This window comes from Anopheles bellator, chromosome 2, assembly GCF_943735745.2.
Source record: "Anopheles bellator chromosome 2, idAnoBellAS_SP24_06.2, whole genome shotgun sequence".
Taxonomy (NCBI): domain Eukaryota; kingdom Metazoa; phylum Arthropoda; class Insecta; order Diptera; family Culicidae; genus Anopheles; species Anopheles bellator.
The window spans coordinates 28,937,216-28,954,382 of record NC_071286.1 but is presented as its reverse complement, the minus strand read 5'-3'; the positions used below and the strand labels follow the sequence as shown (position 1 = coordinate 28,954,382).

Genomic DNA, 17,167 nt, shown 5'->3' with positions numbered 1-17,167 from the left:
ATGGTTTGTTCGCTAAAACTAACACATTTCACGCCTTGCACATTTGGCAGGTTGTTTGTCTTCGATTAGGTCTGTCAGCATCGCACAGTTCAATGGAGTGTGCCGCTGCCGACGAGGAGTCGAGTCTCATCTAAAATCGCTAATAATCGATACACAAAAATAATTGGATCATAAATTACAAACATTTTCGCCATCGTAGAGACCATAATGAAAGGATCTCAACGTTCCGGGCAAGGGCTTTGATTAAAACCAATCAAACGTCATCCGGAAACGTTAAATACGTTCGCTCGGTTTTATGATCTACTCCATTAGTTTTATATTTTCTATTTTGTACCTTTTTTGTCGCAGATGCAGCATCAGTGGTGTGAAGTTTTCGCACACATTTAACTGAATAATAATTGAGTCAATCGGTGGCAGTCAAACGTTCAAAACGGCAGCGGGTTAGAAGTAATTGAAACGGTCACAAACAACAATATCTGTGCTTTTTCCGCTTTCCTGCGATTCATATCAACAACCTCATTCATTAATCAACTAACAAACGGGAATAGACAAAACACGTTAGCAAACGACTGACTGAATGCCGGGCAGGCGGCACCGGTAATTAAATCCACACAACGGCGGCTATGGAGTTTAGCTAAAGCTTTTTACAGCGCATAAGCCATTTGTGACCACCACTTATGGCGCGCTTATGGTTTGGGGTGCCTTTTGCATGGTTGCATTTCGGTGTGCATGCCCCCCGACCGACCGCCGAAACGTCCATGAAATCATGCGGCTGGCCGCGTTAACACACTAAGGACCCCGGCCCGCAGCTTGACCGGTGGCTGTTGTGTCCTTGTTTTTATTACTCAATTTAATGTACGTTAACGGGGTGGCCGGCACCCAGCAAAGTGCGTAATAATGCACCACCGACGACTGATGCTGCGCTATGCTGCGAGGTCAAGCGACACGATGCAACACAAAAACCGAACCCCGGCACAAAATGGTAATTAAAAACGATTTAAAAGCAACAAAATAATTTATCGCCACCGTTTTTTTTTCCGTCGACCCATTGTAGCCACTGCACAAGCATTGCGTGAAAACGTGGGTAATTTCGCATCCGAATCGGTGCACACGGCGAAAACATTTTTTTTTTGGTTCGCCTTTCGCTTTCGGGACTTCTGTGGGGGAATTCATTCATTTGTGTTTTCCTGGCTTTGCTTTGGAAACGAACAACCGGAATTAAATAAAATCAACTCCCGTCGTGGCCATTTTCACGCTCGGCTACCCGCGTAACCCTTGCGTTTTCACAACGCACCCACCCGAGAGGGCGAGCCATAATCTCCGTTCCACAGGGTGGCAACTGCAAAGCTGTTGCAGAAAAGTGGCTTGCGTTTGTGTCGAAAACTATGTCGAAAAGCACGAAGGCCGCGAGGCAAAAAATCACCGGCAACCACCGGATGTCGAATGTCGGACCGACGGCACAGCAAACGAAAGTCAACGAAAGAGCCTCTTGCGCCTTGGAGTTCCTTTTTTCCCCGCACACAATGCACACAACATGTTTCTTCTGCAGCAGCAAAACGGGTTTTGTGAGCAAAAGGGCAGGGTTGTGTGTGGTCGGTGCCATGTTCCCGGCAGGGCATGAAATGAATAAATCAAACACACCGACCGAGGAGGCCAAAACGAGAACGGACGCGTTACAATGGGGGACGAGAGAACCGGGGCGAAAAACAATTAATGGAAAACAAATGAAAGAATTGTTGCTCGCCTTGCGCCCGATGGTGAACGGATGTGGGACCAGAGAGCAACAGAAACAACATTTTGTCCAGTCCGATGCCAATCTCGCAAACGGCATGATTTAGAGCACGATCATGCACAGCATCGGCCGTGTTGTTTTATTTATTTCAACCTCCACAACCAACCCAACGGCTGCCGGATCGTCACCTCGCCCTCGGTGTCGGCGATATCCTGGGAGTCCCATTTTGGGGTGGCCAACCGATTTGTTACCGACAACCACCGAAGACTCTGTGGCTGTGGCGCCCTTTTGAAGAGGTCCTCTTGCTGGCTTGTCCGAACGGTGAGAGGTCCCTCGGGGGGGTTGCGTAAACAAAACGGTCCAATGGGCGGTAGGGCGGAAGAAAAGGATTTGGTCGGCCCCAAAAAGGGGAACTCTGCAGGTGTTGCTGTCGGACGGACGGACGGACGGTCGGACGAACGTAATGTGTCCCTCGAGCAAAGGCGGCCAATTTCAAGGCACATGGCGGTGCTACCGCCTTCGACTGACCGGACCAGATGGGTCAACACTACGCTGGCTCTCGGAGTCCCCTTTCGAGGTCCTCCGGGTTGATGTTTGTTCGGGTAAAGCGAAAAGATATGAGCTTTAAAAAAACGAAAATAAACCAGCCAGAGAAAATGAAATGAACTGGAAAAAAAGGCGGACGTCCAGTGGCCGGCAATTTTTATACACTGCACTCACACGCCATAAAACAAACAGCTCTGCGTTCGGCGGGCTATGTTTGAAGAGACAGAGGGAGGGTGTGTGACGGGGACAACAACGCGGGTGACGGGAGAGGGAGAGAGCGTTTGCTGATGACACATTCAATGTGCAATTATGTTCCATTTTGCATTCGAATTAATCATTCCACGTCAAGCGCTTCGCCCGATGGCGACAGGACTCGTGGTGCCGAGTGGTATGTTGCACGGAGGAGAAGCGGCCGACGGACGGGGGTGAGAGGGGCGCCAGAAACCCGCGTCTAGTTCGCAACGAGCGCGCCAAGTGCCAGGACCACCAAGTGGACCAAGATTATAAGGGTCCACACATCGGCACCGCACGGAATGTGCAACATAATGTTGGTGCGCATGCATCGCACACACCCGGCGCGGGGCGATGGGGAGAGAACCACGCCAGGCTACACGTCGGTCAACGTCGGTCGGTCGGCCGGTTGGTCGGTGTGGCCAGTGTTGTCTTGCTTCGATGAAACTGACCCCATTCTCTGGATCGCCCGTTCGGATGCGCTGTCGGCCGTGTGCTGTGTGTGCTTTATGCGAGGCTGCCACATCGCACATATCACCCCGTCGTGTGGGTCCCGTTTCAACGCGAGAGCCGAGCAGGGGTCGACCAGGCGAGTGATTGATGCTATTTATGCCTTCAACTACATCTGCGAGCTTTGCGAGCCAACGATGATAGGACGTTGTTGAGCTTCACCGAGCTCGAAACGCCTTTCGCTCGATATTCTCTCGGCACACACGCTCACTGACCGGTTGATGACATTCTGGCGTCACTCGGTGCGAGCTGAGTGATGGGTCGACAGATGCAAAAAATGGCTCCGGCTCTCAGCCAGTGCTTTAAGCGGCGCCATAATATACATCATTAATTCACGCCCGACGATTAGTGTGTGCCTAACGGTGCCTGCTGCAGCCTCATCCTCCGACGCATTCGGTTCTATCGAGACGGCTACTGGAACTGGTGAACGTTTCAAAATTAACCTGCTAGAGTTCTTCCAATAAATGGAACAAGGTGAGCGTAAGGTCACCAAGTCACTCCCTTGGCTTTGCACGGCGGCATAAATAGCGCTTTTCAGAATGAGCGCTCCAATTTTCCGTTCGCCCCAACTTTGGTGGCTCGCTTCGAATAATCCATTATTAATGTTTCATCTGTAATTCACTCCAATTGATAAGATGCAAATGATGATTCTCTTCCAATTCCAATGATTTAATTCAAATATTATTTCAAACGAGCGAAAACAGTGCGTTTTTTTGGATGGTATGCTCTCTTGTTATTTTGGCAAGCGTTCATTCTGCTAGAAAGGATAAAACACTTTTGTTACGTTTCGCTAAAATGTTTGGGTTTCATAAAAAGACGCTAAATCCGTTGCTCTCTATTAATATTTAAATACGATTTTTGGCAATCTTTTGTGGTTAAAAAGTTGCCACAAAAAGCGCCGTAGAGTCAGCCCCGAAAACCACTCAAGTCCTCAACCCACACTTCACAGTCCACCGATTTGCATCCACTTAGAGAGGAGTTTCAGCAAGAGTTGCATCTGCCACTTGCCACAGCTGTTATCGTAGCGGCCTGGACTTGACGGGCACCGCCGTAAATATCTTTTCCACTTTAATAACGTTGCCGGCCGTAAAAGCTGGCGAACGGTGCATTGGTGATGAACGTGGAGAGTTGGGTAAAAATCACCACAGTGCCACCGCTACAATCACTGGCTCTGATAAGGACTCCCCAGTTGAAGGCACGCACAGAACGAACGCTGCCGTCACCAGCAACGTGGAGTTTCCACGCGGAGTCTTGTTGGGATGGCGCAGAAAATTTATCGCAACATCTCCTGGAGGCCAACGGTGGAGCGTACACTTCGTCGGAGGCAATTTGTGAGCAATGATTTCATCAGAACGGCGCTTTTATTTCGCCATTACCATAGACAACGAGCTACTTAGTTTCGCGCGCCTTCCCGGAAAACGCCCATCGGCGGGAAGTTAATTCAATAGTTAAAAAGTAACGCGCTTCTTGTCCCGTGGGTTGCCACGACACGACACTCCCTCTCACTCGCTGGCCCGGATCCTGTCACAGAGCCGGTCTCCGTTTCATCTCCCTTCTCGCGGTGCCCGCGACTTTCGTTGGTCTAATTAAGGACGCGGCAGCCCACCAGAGTATCCTGTCTCCCTCTCTCTCTTTCGCTTTAAAGCAGTCCCAGTGGTCGCTCTTCCTCCAGCGGAAGGAAAGCACGGAAACGGTACAATTTGCTTCCAAATCCGCCCCGCGAACGGCGGAAAGCCTGATCATTAATAATATTAACTCCTCGGCGCTCCTTTCCTGTCGGCTCCGGTCCTCCGTTTGGCAAATTTGGCTCCCGAAACGCTGCGCTACACGAGACACCGCAGGCTTTTCGAAGCTAACAAACGGCGAAGGCAGCCAGCCAGCAGCTAGTCGGCCGACCCATCGATCCGGCACGAGGGCGGCCCACCAGAAGAAGCGACTTTTTGTCAGCAAGTCAGTCAACCGTTGGGTAGTGGCGGTTGCTAAAGTCCTTCCGCGAACCGGGCGAACCCGGGGTTTTGGCATTAAGCTGGCAGTAAGTGAAACTGCTCGGCAACTTTCGACGGCTTTTCTGGCGGCCTCACGAGGGCGATACACGGGTTGGTGTGCCTGTGATGTGTTGGATCCCCCTCGATCGATTGACAGATATCGCCGCAGCCGGACTCTTAAATGCGAACGTTAACCAATTAGAAGAAAGGAAAGCTCGGCCAGCCAGAAGCACGCTTTCCGCCGGTTCCACGGTACGGCGATGCGAAAGGAAGTCGGTTGACGGATTTTCACGTCCAATGACTTGGCAAAGGAGGGTACGTTATTAAATCCCTTAAGCCAGTCGTTGCTTCACCCTCAACGTCTGTCTGGAGTAGGAAAGCGTAGAATCTGCTTCATCTACTAGGTCGTTTAGTCTTGAAACGTTGTATACATTTTGTAGGTTGATTTAATAGAAACATTTCCAACAAAACGAAACGCAATCATATCATTAAGTTTAATGAAGTTTGCGGGTGCTAAACTGACTATCGCAAATGTTTCACACTTTCCACAAATGCATCTCTCGATATTGAGCTAGCCTAATGCTCAGAAGTCTGGGGATCCCAATTAGTTGTAGCGATTCAACATCACTACAAAATATACAAAAGGTGGTTTTAAAATGAGCACTAAATTCTCCAGTGCCGTACGGGATCCACTCTTTGCCAAAAGCACTGGTTGTTCTCGCTAAACTCTAGAGCCAGAACTACACAGCACGCTGATTGATAGTGCTCGCGGGATCATAGTTTCCATGTTGGGGGCCTTTTTGCAGTAAATTGTGGCTTTGTTGCGCCCGGAGCAAGGGTTGAAGTAACACAAAGATACCACACCACCGCCACATTTCATCTGTGGCCCCCAAAACGGTAGCTATTCGTTCCTGACGGGTTGTCTAAAAGTTTTCCCCCGAGAGACGGTTGCCGCTGTTTAATTAAACCAACAAACCGTCGAGGTTCTTTGTCGAATAGGAGCACAATTTATTGTTTGAGACGTTGAAAGGGCTACGGGAGTTAGGGATCGTACCAACCCAACGGAGGGATAGAAAAAAAACACTGCTACTAAGCACAAACTCTCAACACATAACCGTTATATTGTATTTTTTGTGTGTTCCTAACCTTCAAGATGTTGTGTGAAAGGAATGCTAATGTACGCTGGCCAAACTTTTTTGCCAGACCTCGGAAGGTCTTTCGGTCTAACCAACGGCAGATGTGAACGTAAGAGCCCCGCTATGCGACAAAAGAAAACGTACTCCCTTTTTGTTGAAAACGTTGTTATCCCGCACGTAAAATGAAACTTTCATTGACTTCCGTTTAGAATCTATGTCCGGTGCGTGTTTCGCATTGGTGCCAAGGGTTGCCCCTTGGTCCGTGGTCCCCGCTGAAACCAATCCAGACTGCTGACGTGTTGGAAGGCAAAAAAGGTCACAGTACACGGGAACCGATTTGAAGCAGGCGGCCAAAAAGGTTCCACTTAAAGAGTCGGACTGTTGGAGGGATTGAGAATATGTTTAGCTCAAACCGGCTGCGATATCGGACAAGGCTAGGCTACCAAATGTCCTGTTTTTCGGAAAAAGAACCTTCTCGCCACCACTATCAAGCTGGCACCCGTTATGTCATTATCTAATTCGAGAAACATATGACACTGGGCTAATGATGATGATGGCAGTAGTGCTGACATTTAGAGGACCCCGAAAGTGCATGCCGATCATTGTATAGGATCATTGAGTGTTCGAACCGACCTGTCCACAGGACGAAACCATGTAAGCGTTGGTTACCAGCGCTACGGGCAAGTTCTGAGAACGGTTTCCTCGAAACATCGTTCTGGTTCCGAGACTTCCGAGCGAAGGTTTGATTAGCGAGAAGTACTTCCGATGCCGACGCGTAACGTTTCGGTGTGCCCTTCGCCGGAAAGCTATTCTCGCACGTAAAAGGGACGTCCCTTCACCGGCAGCGCACGTGAGTGACACACGGAGCAAAACAATTTAGACGCTTTCCCAGAACGCCCAGCCCATCGGGCAGGTGTACATGGTTGACAGCCAAGCCGAAATCGGTTCGACATCTGTCATTCGGCTGCTGTTGGAGGGTGAGCTAAGGATCCGGCTAAACTGGGGGGGGGGGTTGCAAAGTTCGTTGAAAATTAATTTACGAAAGTGTGGATTTTCTTAATTCACCTGCATACCGGGAACTGTCGCGATTTGGGCTGGGGTCACGAACAGACTTTGGAGCCTGTAGTGTAGTTTGTGTTATGCCAATATTTCATAAAAAACATAACGGTGCCACATCTGAATCTCCGTAAAAATCGCATCATTGTAAGCGATGAACGATTATGGAGACGCCCGGTCAGTCTCGGCGTGCGATGGAGACGCCTGGTGCCCGGAGTTAGATTGATATAATTAAACGGAAGGAAACCCCATAAACGCGTTGTCAGTCAACCGTCAACACTACATGGCTCTTCTGTATCTCGTTGTCCTAGCCCCGAGGGTAATTCGAGCGCGTCGCATGACTTTCTTGATTTTTCCCCGCGCTAACGATGCTTGGAATAAATGTTCGATGACGCGACTCCGACTGCATCTGGTCACAGCATAAGCCATTGAGGCCAGGGTGGTCTGCGATCTAGCGACAACTAGACAGCCGTAAAGTGCTGAGCCGCTGCTGCCGAGCTGACGTGGTCGGTGGTTCATTATTCATGCCCACCGTCCGTCCGAGGTTTCCGTCTCGCTGATTGCAGGTGTTGCAAAGGGTGATAAAATATGCACGCCACCCTGGAATCGATAGCAGTGCTTACATCCGGTCGGGCGCACTAAACCGAGCCACCGGCCGAACCATTGTTATCGAACCATTGCACGTGGCAGCTCCAAGCGGTGGCCTATGCTTCTTATTTCGCGTAACCGAAACGGGTAATTGGGCTACGATTTGCGGCCACGCACACAGTGCCGGCTGTCGGTGGCAGCAACCGTTCGAACCGAACCCAAACCCGACCGTCAGCAAACTGTCACCAGCAACAGGATGATAAATGATAAATTGATCCCGCCACAATTGTTCGCCGAACTTGACATCGAAAATGGAGTTTAAAAAAACCGGCGTTCCCGTGGCCACTGGCACAGCAGCTGCTGGCGAAGGACGTCCCGCACAGTGAGTGTCCAACCCCACCAAAACTGGCTTCATTTTCTGTTCCGGCTTTTTCCACCACACCCCCCACCCAGGTCGGACATTCTGCCAACAATCTGCCTGCCGCTAATGATTGCAATGTTTCAAACCGAAACGAACGGGGCGTGTAATCCGCGTGCGGCCCTCCGACGCCCCGGCCCCCCCCCCCCCCGTGACACGCTTCATCATCGTTTTCGCGAACTTTTAACTCGGGGTCGGGTGGCTGGCATCCGAGCCCCGCACACACTTGAGTGCCGGGCGCAAGGTTCCGGTGTCCGCACTGGGGCGCTGTCAGAGCGAAAATTAATTGCTCAGCAGGACACTCGTTTCCATCGACACCCCCACCCCCTCCCCCACACACAATTTATCGTTTTCACCTCCTGCGACTGAAAGCGAGCTCCCAGGCCAGGCCAGGAGGTGCCTGGGGTCCCCCTGGGGAGCAACCGATTGCCGCCGCTCTTCAGCCAGGACCGGCTGGGCGATGGTGGACAGCCCCGAGCAGCACTCGGGCCGCCAATCGATCGCCATGACGGTGGCACCACGTGGGAAAGAAAGCAGATTTCCGATAAAATTAATGATGCTTTCGATTCGAAAATTACGAGCAATTAAACAGTGGCATCTGCCCTCGGGTTTCTGGTTTCTGCGGTCGGTGCGGCGCAGCCCCGCAATCTATCCTGCGGTGACCACGAACCGGACGGTTGATATGCGGTGAGGGGGGGAGGGGGGGGGGGGGGGGGGCTGGTGAAATAGATAGGATGGCGAAGAACCAGCCTCGATGCTGCGCGTGTCGCGATTAGATGTGATCTTTCGACGGCATCTTTACGGCGCGCGTTCGGCTGCCAAACGTCGTGAAGCGCCACGAGAAATTTAATCATCCAACTATTTATGCTAGCGACCCCGCACTCTGGCCACCGGCCCGGGGTGGGTTAATGAAATCATGAACCCGGCTAGCATAGCGCACACGGTGCACAGTGTACGGTTACACGGGCCCGCCTTAATGAGTTTCTGAATGGGGCCATAATTTTTTAACCGAGCGCCGGAATTGAATTGAGCCTGATTCGGTGTTCCACGGGGCGACGCACTGCCGACGACGAGCTGGAGTCTGGCGTCTTTTATGCTCCCGCCGAGAGAGAGGGTGCTCGAAAACCTCGCCTCATCGCGGCACACAATTACGAGGATCGAGTCGATTGGGGTCCTTTGTCAACATTACGCGACCGACGGATCGGGTCGGTCGGTCGGTCGGGAATTGTGTGGCTGGGCAAAAGGCTCGACGAGGCTCGACGAGGCGCGTGGCGTCCGCTCTGAAGCCGCTTCTCGAGAACTCAGTCGTAAAAATAGACCTGTTGCGCGGAAATGCGTCAGATTTTCTGTTAGTGCCTCCGTTGGCAAGTGGCAAAATGATTCACGCCCGGGCCACTTGACGACAGTTTGGTGAACAATCCTGCTCTTGTTACATTACAAATGAAGGAAGTTATTCTCGTGTTTCACCTCAACTTATGCTTTTACAGCACAAGCAAATATAGTTGAGTGTTAGATCTTGCTCCAATGATTCTTATGCATCATTCAGCATTTTATATTTTGGCAACATTTTGTGAATCCGGCGAACGAAAAACTCTTCAGTTAGTTGAAGGTTTGGATGTTGTTGAGCCATACTTCAATAGAAATGTCTCTTCATATAAGTATTCTCACTATAACCACTTCTCATTCGTTCAATTCATGTGAAATCCATGTTGCGGTCTTTTGGATATTTTTCATTGCCTTCATGTGACACATTCAACTGATTCGCGAGTTGTTACGTTTTTTATGTCATCTTTGTCCTGTTTACTTGCAGTTCAGTGTCCTCGAATTTTTCTCGAGATTTTCCGTCCGTCACGTCAAAATCACCACTTTTAAATCACTCAAAGCACGTTGTCTTTCCCAAGGCCAAGACTTTATCAGATGTCAAAACAAGGCAGTGTTGCCAATAAACCACTATGACGAGGGTTCAATTGACAGCTAGAGCTTTCGGTTAGCAAATCCCGGTTCTCTAATGGGTTTTTGCAACCATCGTGACCGTGTGTTGACTGACACCAGAAGGATATCGGGCTACGTTTTGATGAACTGCATCAAGCCCAAAATAGGAAGCAAAATGTGTGGTCTATTGACACAAAGGAAGGATATACTCGCAAGTCTCACATGTTCTCGGAAGACCTCGGTTCGTCCTTCAGTTATTACTTTTTCCTGGTAAACCATAAAATGTTCCTAGAGTGAAGTTTGTAGGGTCTTCACTGGAACTATATCAACTCCTGTTTAAACTCATTTTGAAATGTAACATGAAGTGCATGTTGTTCCACGGTACTTTTTGGCTCACCCTCGTACGTTTTCGTACGCACCACAAATCAACGGTCTCCGGCGTCACCCCGGACTGGATCGCTGGAAAGCATAAAATGTAGTTAACGGTCCGTGACATGTAGCGCTTCTTTGCAGCGTTAGTGACTCGGGGCCCAGCTCCGTCGCATGCTGACAGTTTCACGCGCGCTTGTCAGCTGGCCACTACCCTACGCGCAACGGGTATTCCCCCCGTTCGTTAGTGGTGCAGCAGAAATGCCGGCCTTTCGTGGACATCGATTGCATTCGCTCGGACCACCGTCAGGTCACAGGACCGATTGCTGAGTTGGCGTTCTTCCACGGCACTGAAAGTTGCCGTGGCGTCGTCCGAACCACCGAAGGACACTGACTGACTGAAGCCGCCACCAGTGCAACCCCGTCTGCGGTCGGCAACGTCAGAGTCAGCCGAAATCGTCCAACGGAGACAGGGTGACCCCAAGCGGCTCCTGATTCCGTCTGACCGGTGGACCGATGTGTGTGAGTAGATTAAACAACCGTCATCAATTTCAGAGCGCCCAGGGCGCTATCACTTCCGGCGAAATTTAATCTGCTACCGGTAGTGGAGCGTGGGGGGGTTGACGTGGCCGGTACCCCGCTCCCGGCTTCCTTCCTGGTGCGAAATCTTGCACATTTTTCGGTTCCGAGGCCGAGCGCCGAGTTTTTGGGTGACAAGATCGCCCCATTAGACGAAGGCGGCGTGTGGTACGCAAAGTGTGCGATTAACATTACTTAAACTCGTTTGCACCCACCAACCCACCCACCTTCGAATCGTGGCTCCCTACCGAATGACCTCTCTCTCTCTCTCTTGCGGAGGGAAGGACTCGGTGGTGTCCGGGTTGTCTCCGGAACTACCGCACCGCACAAACAACCGCCGGCGAGGGACGCCACGGAGAAACAGCTTTTCCAGAGATTTATTTGCATAATAATAACATTTAAATCGCACCCCGGAACACACCACCCACCGCTCCTGGGACCGCGACCCACGCCCCACCACCCTTGATAGACAAGACACCCCGAACTTGTCGCCTTTTGGCGGACGGAAAAGGAGCTTGCGAGGAGTGTAATGCCACAATCATGATGCTGACGCTGATGATGGTGATGGTGGATGGCGACAAGCACTCACACATACACTCACCCATACACCGTGGCAAGCGGGCCACCAGGGGGCGCTGGCTAACGATCGCTTATATGCAAAAGCGCCGCTTGCGCTCGCTCGAGTGGAAGGATCGTGAAGTAGTCCACACCGTGCTGGGACGCGCCCGGAGAGACCGAGGCATTTTAAATGATGTCGCTGCCACCCGGGCTGGCAACAACAATATTATGCAAATTTGATGCACTCTGCGCGGCGCAGAAAAAAAAACCGGGAGGCACTTTTCAAGAGACAATCCGCGGCGCGGATGCGGGTGGGTCAAAAGTTTTTCCAGCCCGGAGCGCAATCGCTGGCGGAAACGGACCCCAAAAGTGAGGGTGTCTGTGAGAGAGAGAGAGAGAGACGAGCCAACGAGAAAACTCATGGAGTGGCCCCCGAAATTGGTTTGCGTTCCTTGTTTGCTACCAAACAATCCGTCTTGTGGCTCTGTGGGTTGAGTTTTGGAGTTTTTCGTCGCCGTTCCCGGGACGAGAGGGAACGCGCTCCGTGTTTGTCTTTATTTTTCCGTCCCCACGACCGCGGTGGGGAACGGGCCAAGGGGCCATTGTGCTCGCCTGCGGAGTAGCGATTTTTCATTCCGCAACAGAAAAAAAGGACCTTCCACAAAAAGCCATCCGTTGGGGCCTGAAAGTTGTGACTCCGGTGGAACCACTTCCCCGTCCAAGGACCTTTCACGGCTGGCCAGCTGTGTGTGTTCGGAGCCCTTTCCAAAATTGCTTCCTTCCCCGGCGGGGTCGGCGGGGACAACTTTCCAACCCGAGTGCCCGATTCGTGGTGGTACCCGACCGATCGAGGCTAAAAGGACGCGAGACGATCCATATCAGGCGAATCTGTTCCGGATGTTTTCTGGCACTTTCCACCTCTGCCCCACACATCCGCGTGTCGGCGAATGTCCTGTGGCAATAATTTCATCATGCACCCGGCGGCGCCGGCGAACCGGAAAAGGACATCTTTCGCGATAGCACCCCGCGCGGTATAGAGGCGCGCAATTTGTTAGGATTTGCGTTATCGCGCGGAACAATGCGTCAGGGATGTGCGTTTGGGATGAAATGTGCCTTCGGGGTTTTTTTTTCTTTATTTTCGCTGTCCATTTTCCGGTTTTTATGGTTTTCCCCCGGCTGCCCGAAATGTGAAATGTGCGTGAGGACAATCGCATTCGCTGAAAGGCGGACGAGCGCCGAGCGCCGAGCGCGACGATGAAAAGGACCTACCCGTCAGCGGGCGGCGGACCCGTTTCAATGTGTGTGCTGTTGATCCCGGTACGTACCTTTGAAGTGCTTCGGACAGCAGACGAACTCGACGCCGGAGAAGAGCGAGATGCCGCAGGGCAGGAGCATGGCGAAGCTGCGCATCTGCATGTTGCGATCCTGGCAGGCGGCCGCCCCCGTCTGGTTCCACCTGATGAACGGCCAGCAGCGGGACGCGTTGTGGATGTGATCGAACAGGCAGCCTTCCGGGACGAGGAGCGCATCCGACTGGAACGGTCCCTCTGAAACGGCAGGGCGGCGAACAGTGAGCGAGGGGTGTTCGGAACGGTAAGATTAAAAGTGGCACCACCGTCGACCGACCCACCGACCAAACTGTTGGCCAGACGGGTTCGTGAGGCTCCGGCGGCTGTCGAACGTGTGTGAGTGGCTGCGTCATTTGGTTCATGAATATTTTTAAATACATTTTTAATTGCATATTAAATTCATGGGGCCCGCTTTTTTAACGGTAAGCCTCTCAACACACGTTTCCAGGTGCTCTGAATATGTCTACCTGCCGAGAAGATGATGGTTCGTTGGCGTACAATGTTGTGGTGGGACAAAAGATTCAACAAGGAAATTGTGGGCTTTGTGTGAGAGCCACCGAATGTTAGGTAGGCCGAAAAGTATTCCATTCCATTTTGAGGTCGATTTTGATTGCCACCATTTTGGGCAATTTTATTATCATCATCAAACTGATTGCAACACCATTGTCGGTGCGGTTTTTATTGTGTCATTTATTTTATCGATAAGCTCGAATCATTCTATCAACGTAAAACATTTTCATACAAACTGATCAAGATGACGCCTTCGTACGATTGATTATGCCATTACTCTCGTTACTCGGCGTCCACACTATGAGAAGCTTGGCAAAAATGTATGGCAGTCCAAGAAACTATCAATCTTTTGCTAGAGTGCCGTGAGCTGCTTTGAGTTGCTGTTGAGCTCCTTCTGGTCATGAAATATTTCACGCATATTTTCAAAGTGAACGTTAGAGCCAAATTTCGGCAAGTTTTTTTTGCTATCCAAAAACATGAATAGTTTTTCGACAGCGAATCAGACGTTGGCAAAAATGGTAATAGAAGGAGAAGGAAAGGAAACTGAAAAATCAGAGCAAAAACAAAGGAACTGTCATTTCACTCACTGGAGCTCACGGAATTTTTCGCGCAAAAGCTGCTAGTGTGGACGCTAGCATAGCAAAAAAAACTGTAGAAAAAACTCATAATGTAGACGAGGCGTTATAAACCAGTTTTCGACAGCTTTTTCATTGGTAGATCAATAAAATTCAATCATCTATCGTATCGATTGCTATGTACTTGATCAAGTTTGCTAATGTTTTTGAAAGGAATCAAATGCTTCAAATATCGGCCATAAAGTCGCTGAATGAAAGGTGCCAATGCAATCGATCGACCGTTGAAAAAGTCGCTACTTTCGGGTTGACCTAACCGTTTTATTCGGCACCGGCACTCTCACCCAGTGGCCATGCATTCAACGGGCAGCTGCAGCTCCGTTGTCATATCGGTGCAAAGCGGATTGTCGCTAAGCCTCGGCCAGCACCGTTAGGTCACCGTGTGAGCCGATTGTAGACTCGTTGACCCGAAGCCGGGCCTTGCACAACACGCAGCCACCTCAAATCGCGGCTATCCATTACCAAGTCGACCAGGCCAGTCAGTTGCCCCGAACAGTGATTAGCCACCGTTGCGAAGCCCAAAAAACAGGAGAAAACATAAAACGGTGCACAAAAATCAATCGTTCGCCGTTCGTTATCGCCTCTGGCGAACCGGTGCCGGACGATGGTGTGAATCGGTGGCCCCGAGCGACAGATGGTGCGTCGTATGTCGAACTCCAATGCAAGTGCCGCGCATAGGACACGCATACGGTAAGTCGGACGGAAGCGGACGAACGATCGAGCGCCACCTTCTTTTCGTCGGCCATCTCTCGTCAACGACATTTGCTCTCATCAGCGATCCAGGCGGCTTCCGGGTGACCGTCATCCGTCACCCGGGCACGAGAGAGGTTAGTTCGTTTGAATGTTTGCAAAATTAATTTCACACGTTTAAAATCCAATTATGAGCCACGGTGGTGGTGGCGGCGGCGGCGATGCATTCCCGCGGTCGGAGCAACAGTTCCGCAGGACGATCCATACAAAAACGCCGGGGTTTGTTTTTGGTCTGAAGTGTATTTAATACAAAATGTATGCGCAAGTGTGCGTTAATGACACAATCGCGTAATGAGACCGTTACAGATGCACTCAGTCCTGGTAGCGATCGGATGGAGCGGTCGGCGCCAGGCCAGGCGACTCAGATTATGATGTTTCGAGTGTGATTTTCGACGCTAATATGTTTATGGGATTATGATTTCCAATTAGCGAACAACGGCCACCCATTACGGTTTTCCATGTTTCTCGATAAAACACCACTCCTGAATTTTAATCCGCCCCAGGGAAATTACAAAATCATTGCCGCGGTTAGGGCTGTACAAATCATTTGCTGATGGCTATGTCAATAAAACGGTTTGAATACAAAAAAGGGCTCTAATTAAATTAGCCTCCGGATAGGACGGCTTCCATTAAAATACCGTCCCATACCATTCGAGCCATCGCCACATTTGTAAGTGGCACGAATTAGCCGGAAAAGAACGCTCTAATGTACCCGGTGGAATCGTAGCATGGAACAATGTTAAAATGTTGTAAATTTAACTCTCACTCCCACCACAACGCGTACGCGTGGGGCGGTTTCTACAATTTATTCGAAATAAAATATCCTTCTTCGCATCTGGTGGCTGGCCCCCACGACCAGAACACAAGGTGTGTACCAAGGTGCCACCGTCGGGAAACTCCCGCAGTACATTTTTCTCGGATCACTAATTTAATATCGCACGCCAAGCGTATCTCGTCATGAGGCGCCCGGCAGCTTCCGGCCACCGTCTTCCATTCGAACACTTTAGAGCGCCGCTCGAAATCGTTGAAAGCAAACGAATTAATGTCCCAACGGTAGCGCGTTTGGTCGCGAGGGCGTGCCCTATTCGGTAACACGATATTTACAGTCCTTGCGCGATGCCTTCTCGGGAACAGGAAAACGTTAAAGGCCGGCACGGAAAGGACACTCTCAAGACAGCGTTGAAATCGTCTTCGCAGCGGCAGGAGGGTGGCCAAGAGCAAATCAAAGTTTTCGAAACGATAAGAACGGGGCCACCGGAGAGCGACCGAGCCCCGTTTTGTCGGGTGCTGGGTCGCGTTTTTCACGATCAGAGGGCAAGATAAATTGAATTTAATTTTAAATGTGTTTCTCTTTTACCGGTGACCAGAGGAAGGTCAGTCGTCACAAAGTCGGATCGGATTGGGTGTGTTGGGCCCAAAATGCAGTCCCATTTGAACAGGGAGCAACGGCGGAGGCTCATCGCAAAAGGATAAGGGTCGGTCGGGATCCCGGGTTTATCTGCATAAATCGTCGGCTGTTGCTGTTGATTGCGCAGGTACTTACCGAGACAGCGGAACGGTTTAATCCATCGCTGGGCCCCTTTGCACTTGGCTGCGTTCAGTGCACCGAGCCGGCACCAGCCACCGATCTTCTGGTAGTGCGATGATTCCACGATGTTCGTAATGTCCCGTCCCGGGTAAACCTTGAAGGAAAAACACCAGAAGCAAGTGGGAGGCAAAATCAACAAACGGACGATAAGAATGAGCTCAATTAAGTTGCACCCTTTTGCATCCCCCGGGTGCCAGTGGGTTGTGCGAGGGCGCTAGAGTTGATTAATTAATTCTATATTGTGCATAGCAGCCCCGGCGGGGCAGTCCTTCGAGCGAGTTCTTCGAGATACCATCGGTGGCCCTTGGACAGACGTTTCAATCAGGGTTGGGAACGGCGAGGAGCAGTCCGGTGCTTCGGACAAGAATAATGTTTGGAGAGTAATTTACTCTTAATTGATCTGTTTTGTTTCAAGTTGTTCGAGTCGAGCAGCGAAGCATCCTTGACGCTCACGATCAATTTTCGAGCAGCTTCAAAACACTTTCGAACCACACACCCGCACACAGGAAGACAATTTTTTACTACAAGTGAAGACTCAAACAATGGCAATCGGTGTTACTTCCGGTGTCTATTGTGCCCTGGGTCCACCTGGTGGGTGCGTGATAACGGGTGCCGCGTGTAACGTCGTTGCGATTATAAAATTTCACGCCACTTTTCACTTTAATTCAAATTGAATCAGCCGCTTGGCAGCTTACCGT

At 50.8% G+C, this 17,167-nt stretch overlaps 1 protein-coding gene across 1 annotated transcript in view; it reads right to left on the bottom strand.

Moving 5' to 3' along the window:
* Positions 1-17,167, bottom strand: part of LOC131208249 (amyloid-beta-like protein) — a 63,003-nt gene that overhangs the window by 14,258 nt on the left and 31,578 nt on the right. Inside the window, exons 3-4 of the mRNA XM_058200902.1 lie at positions 16,425-16,563; positions 12,966-13,187 (exon numbers count right to left, since the gene is read on the bottom strand). Coding sequence (XP_058056885.1) covers positions 12,966-13,187; positions 16,425-16,563 — 361 coding nt within the window. The remainder of the gene's footprint in view (positions 1-12,965; positions 13,188-16,424; positions 16,564-17,167) is intronic.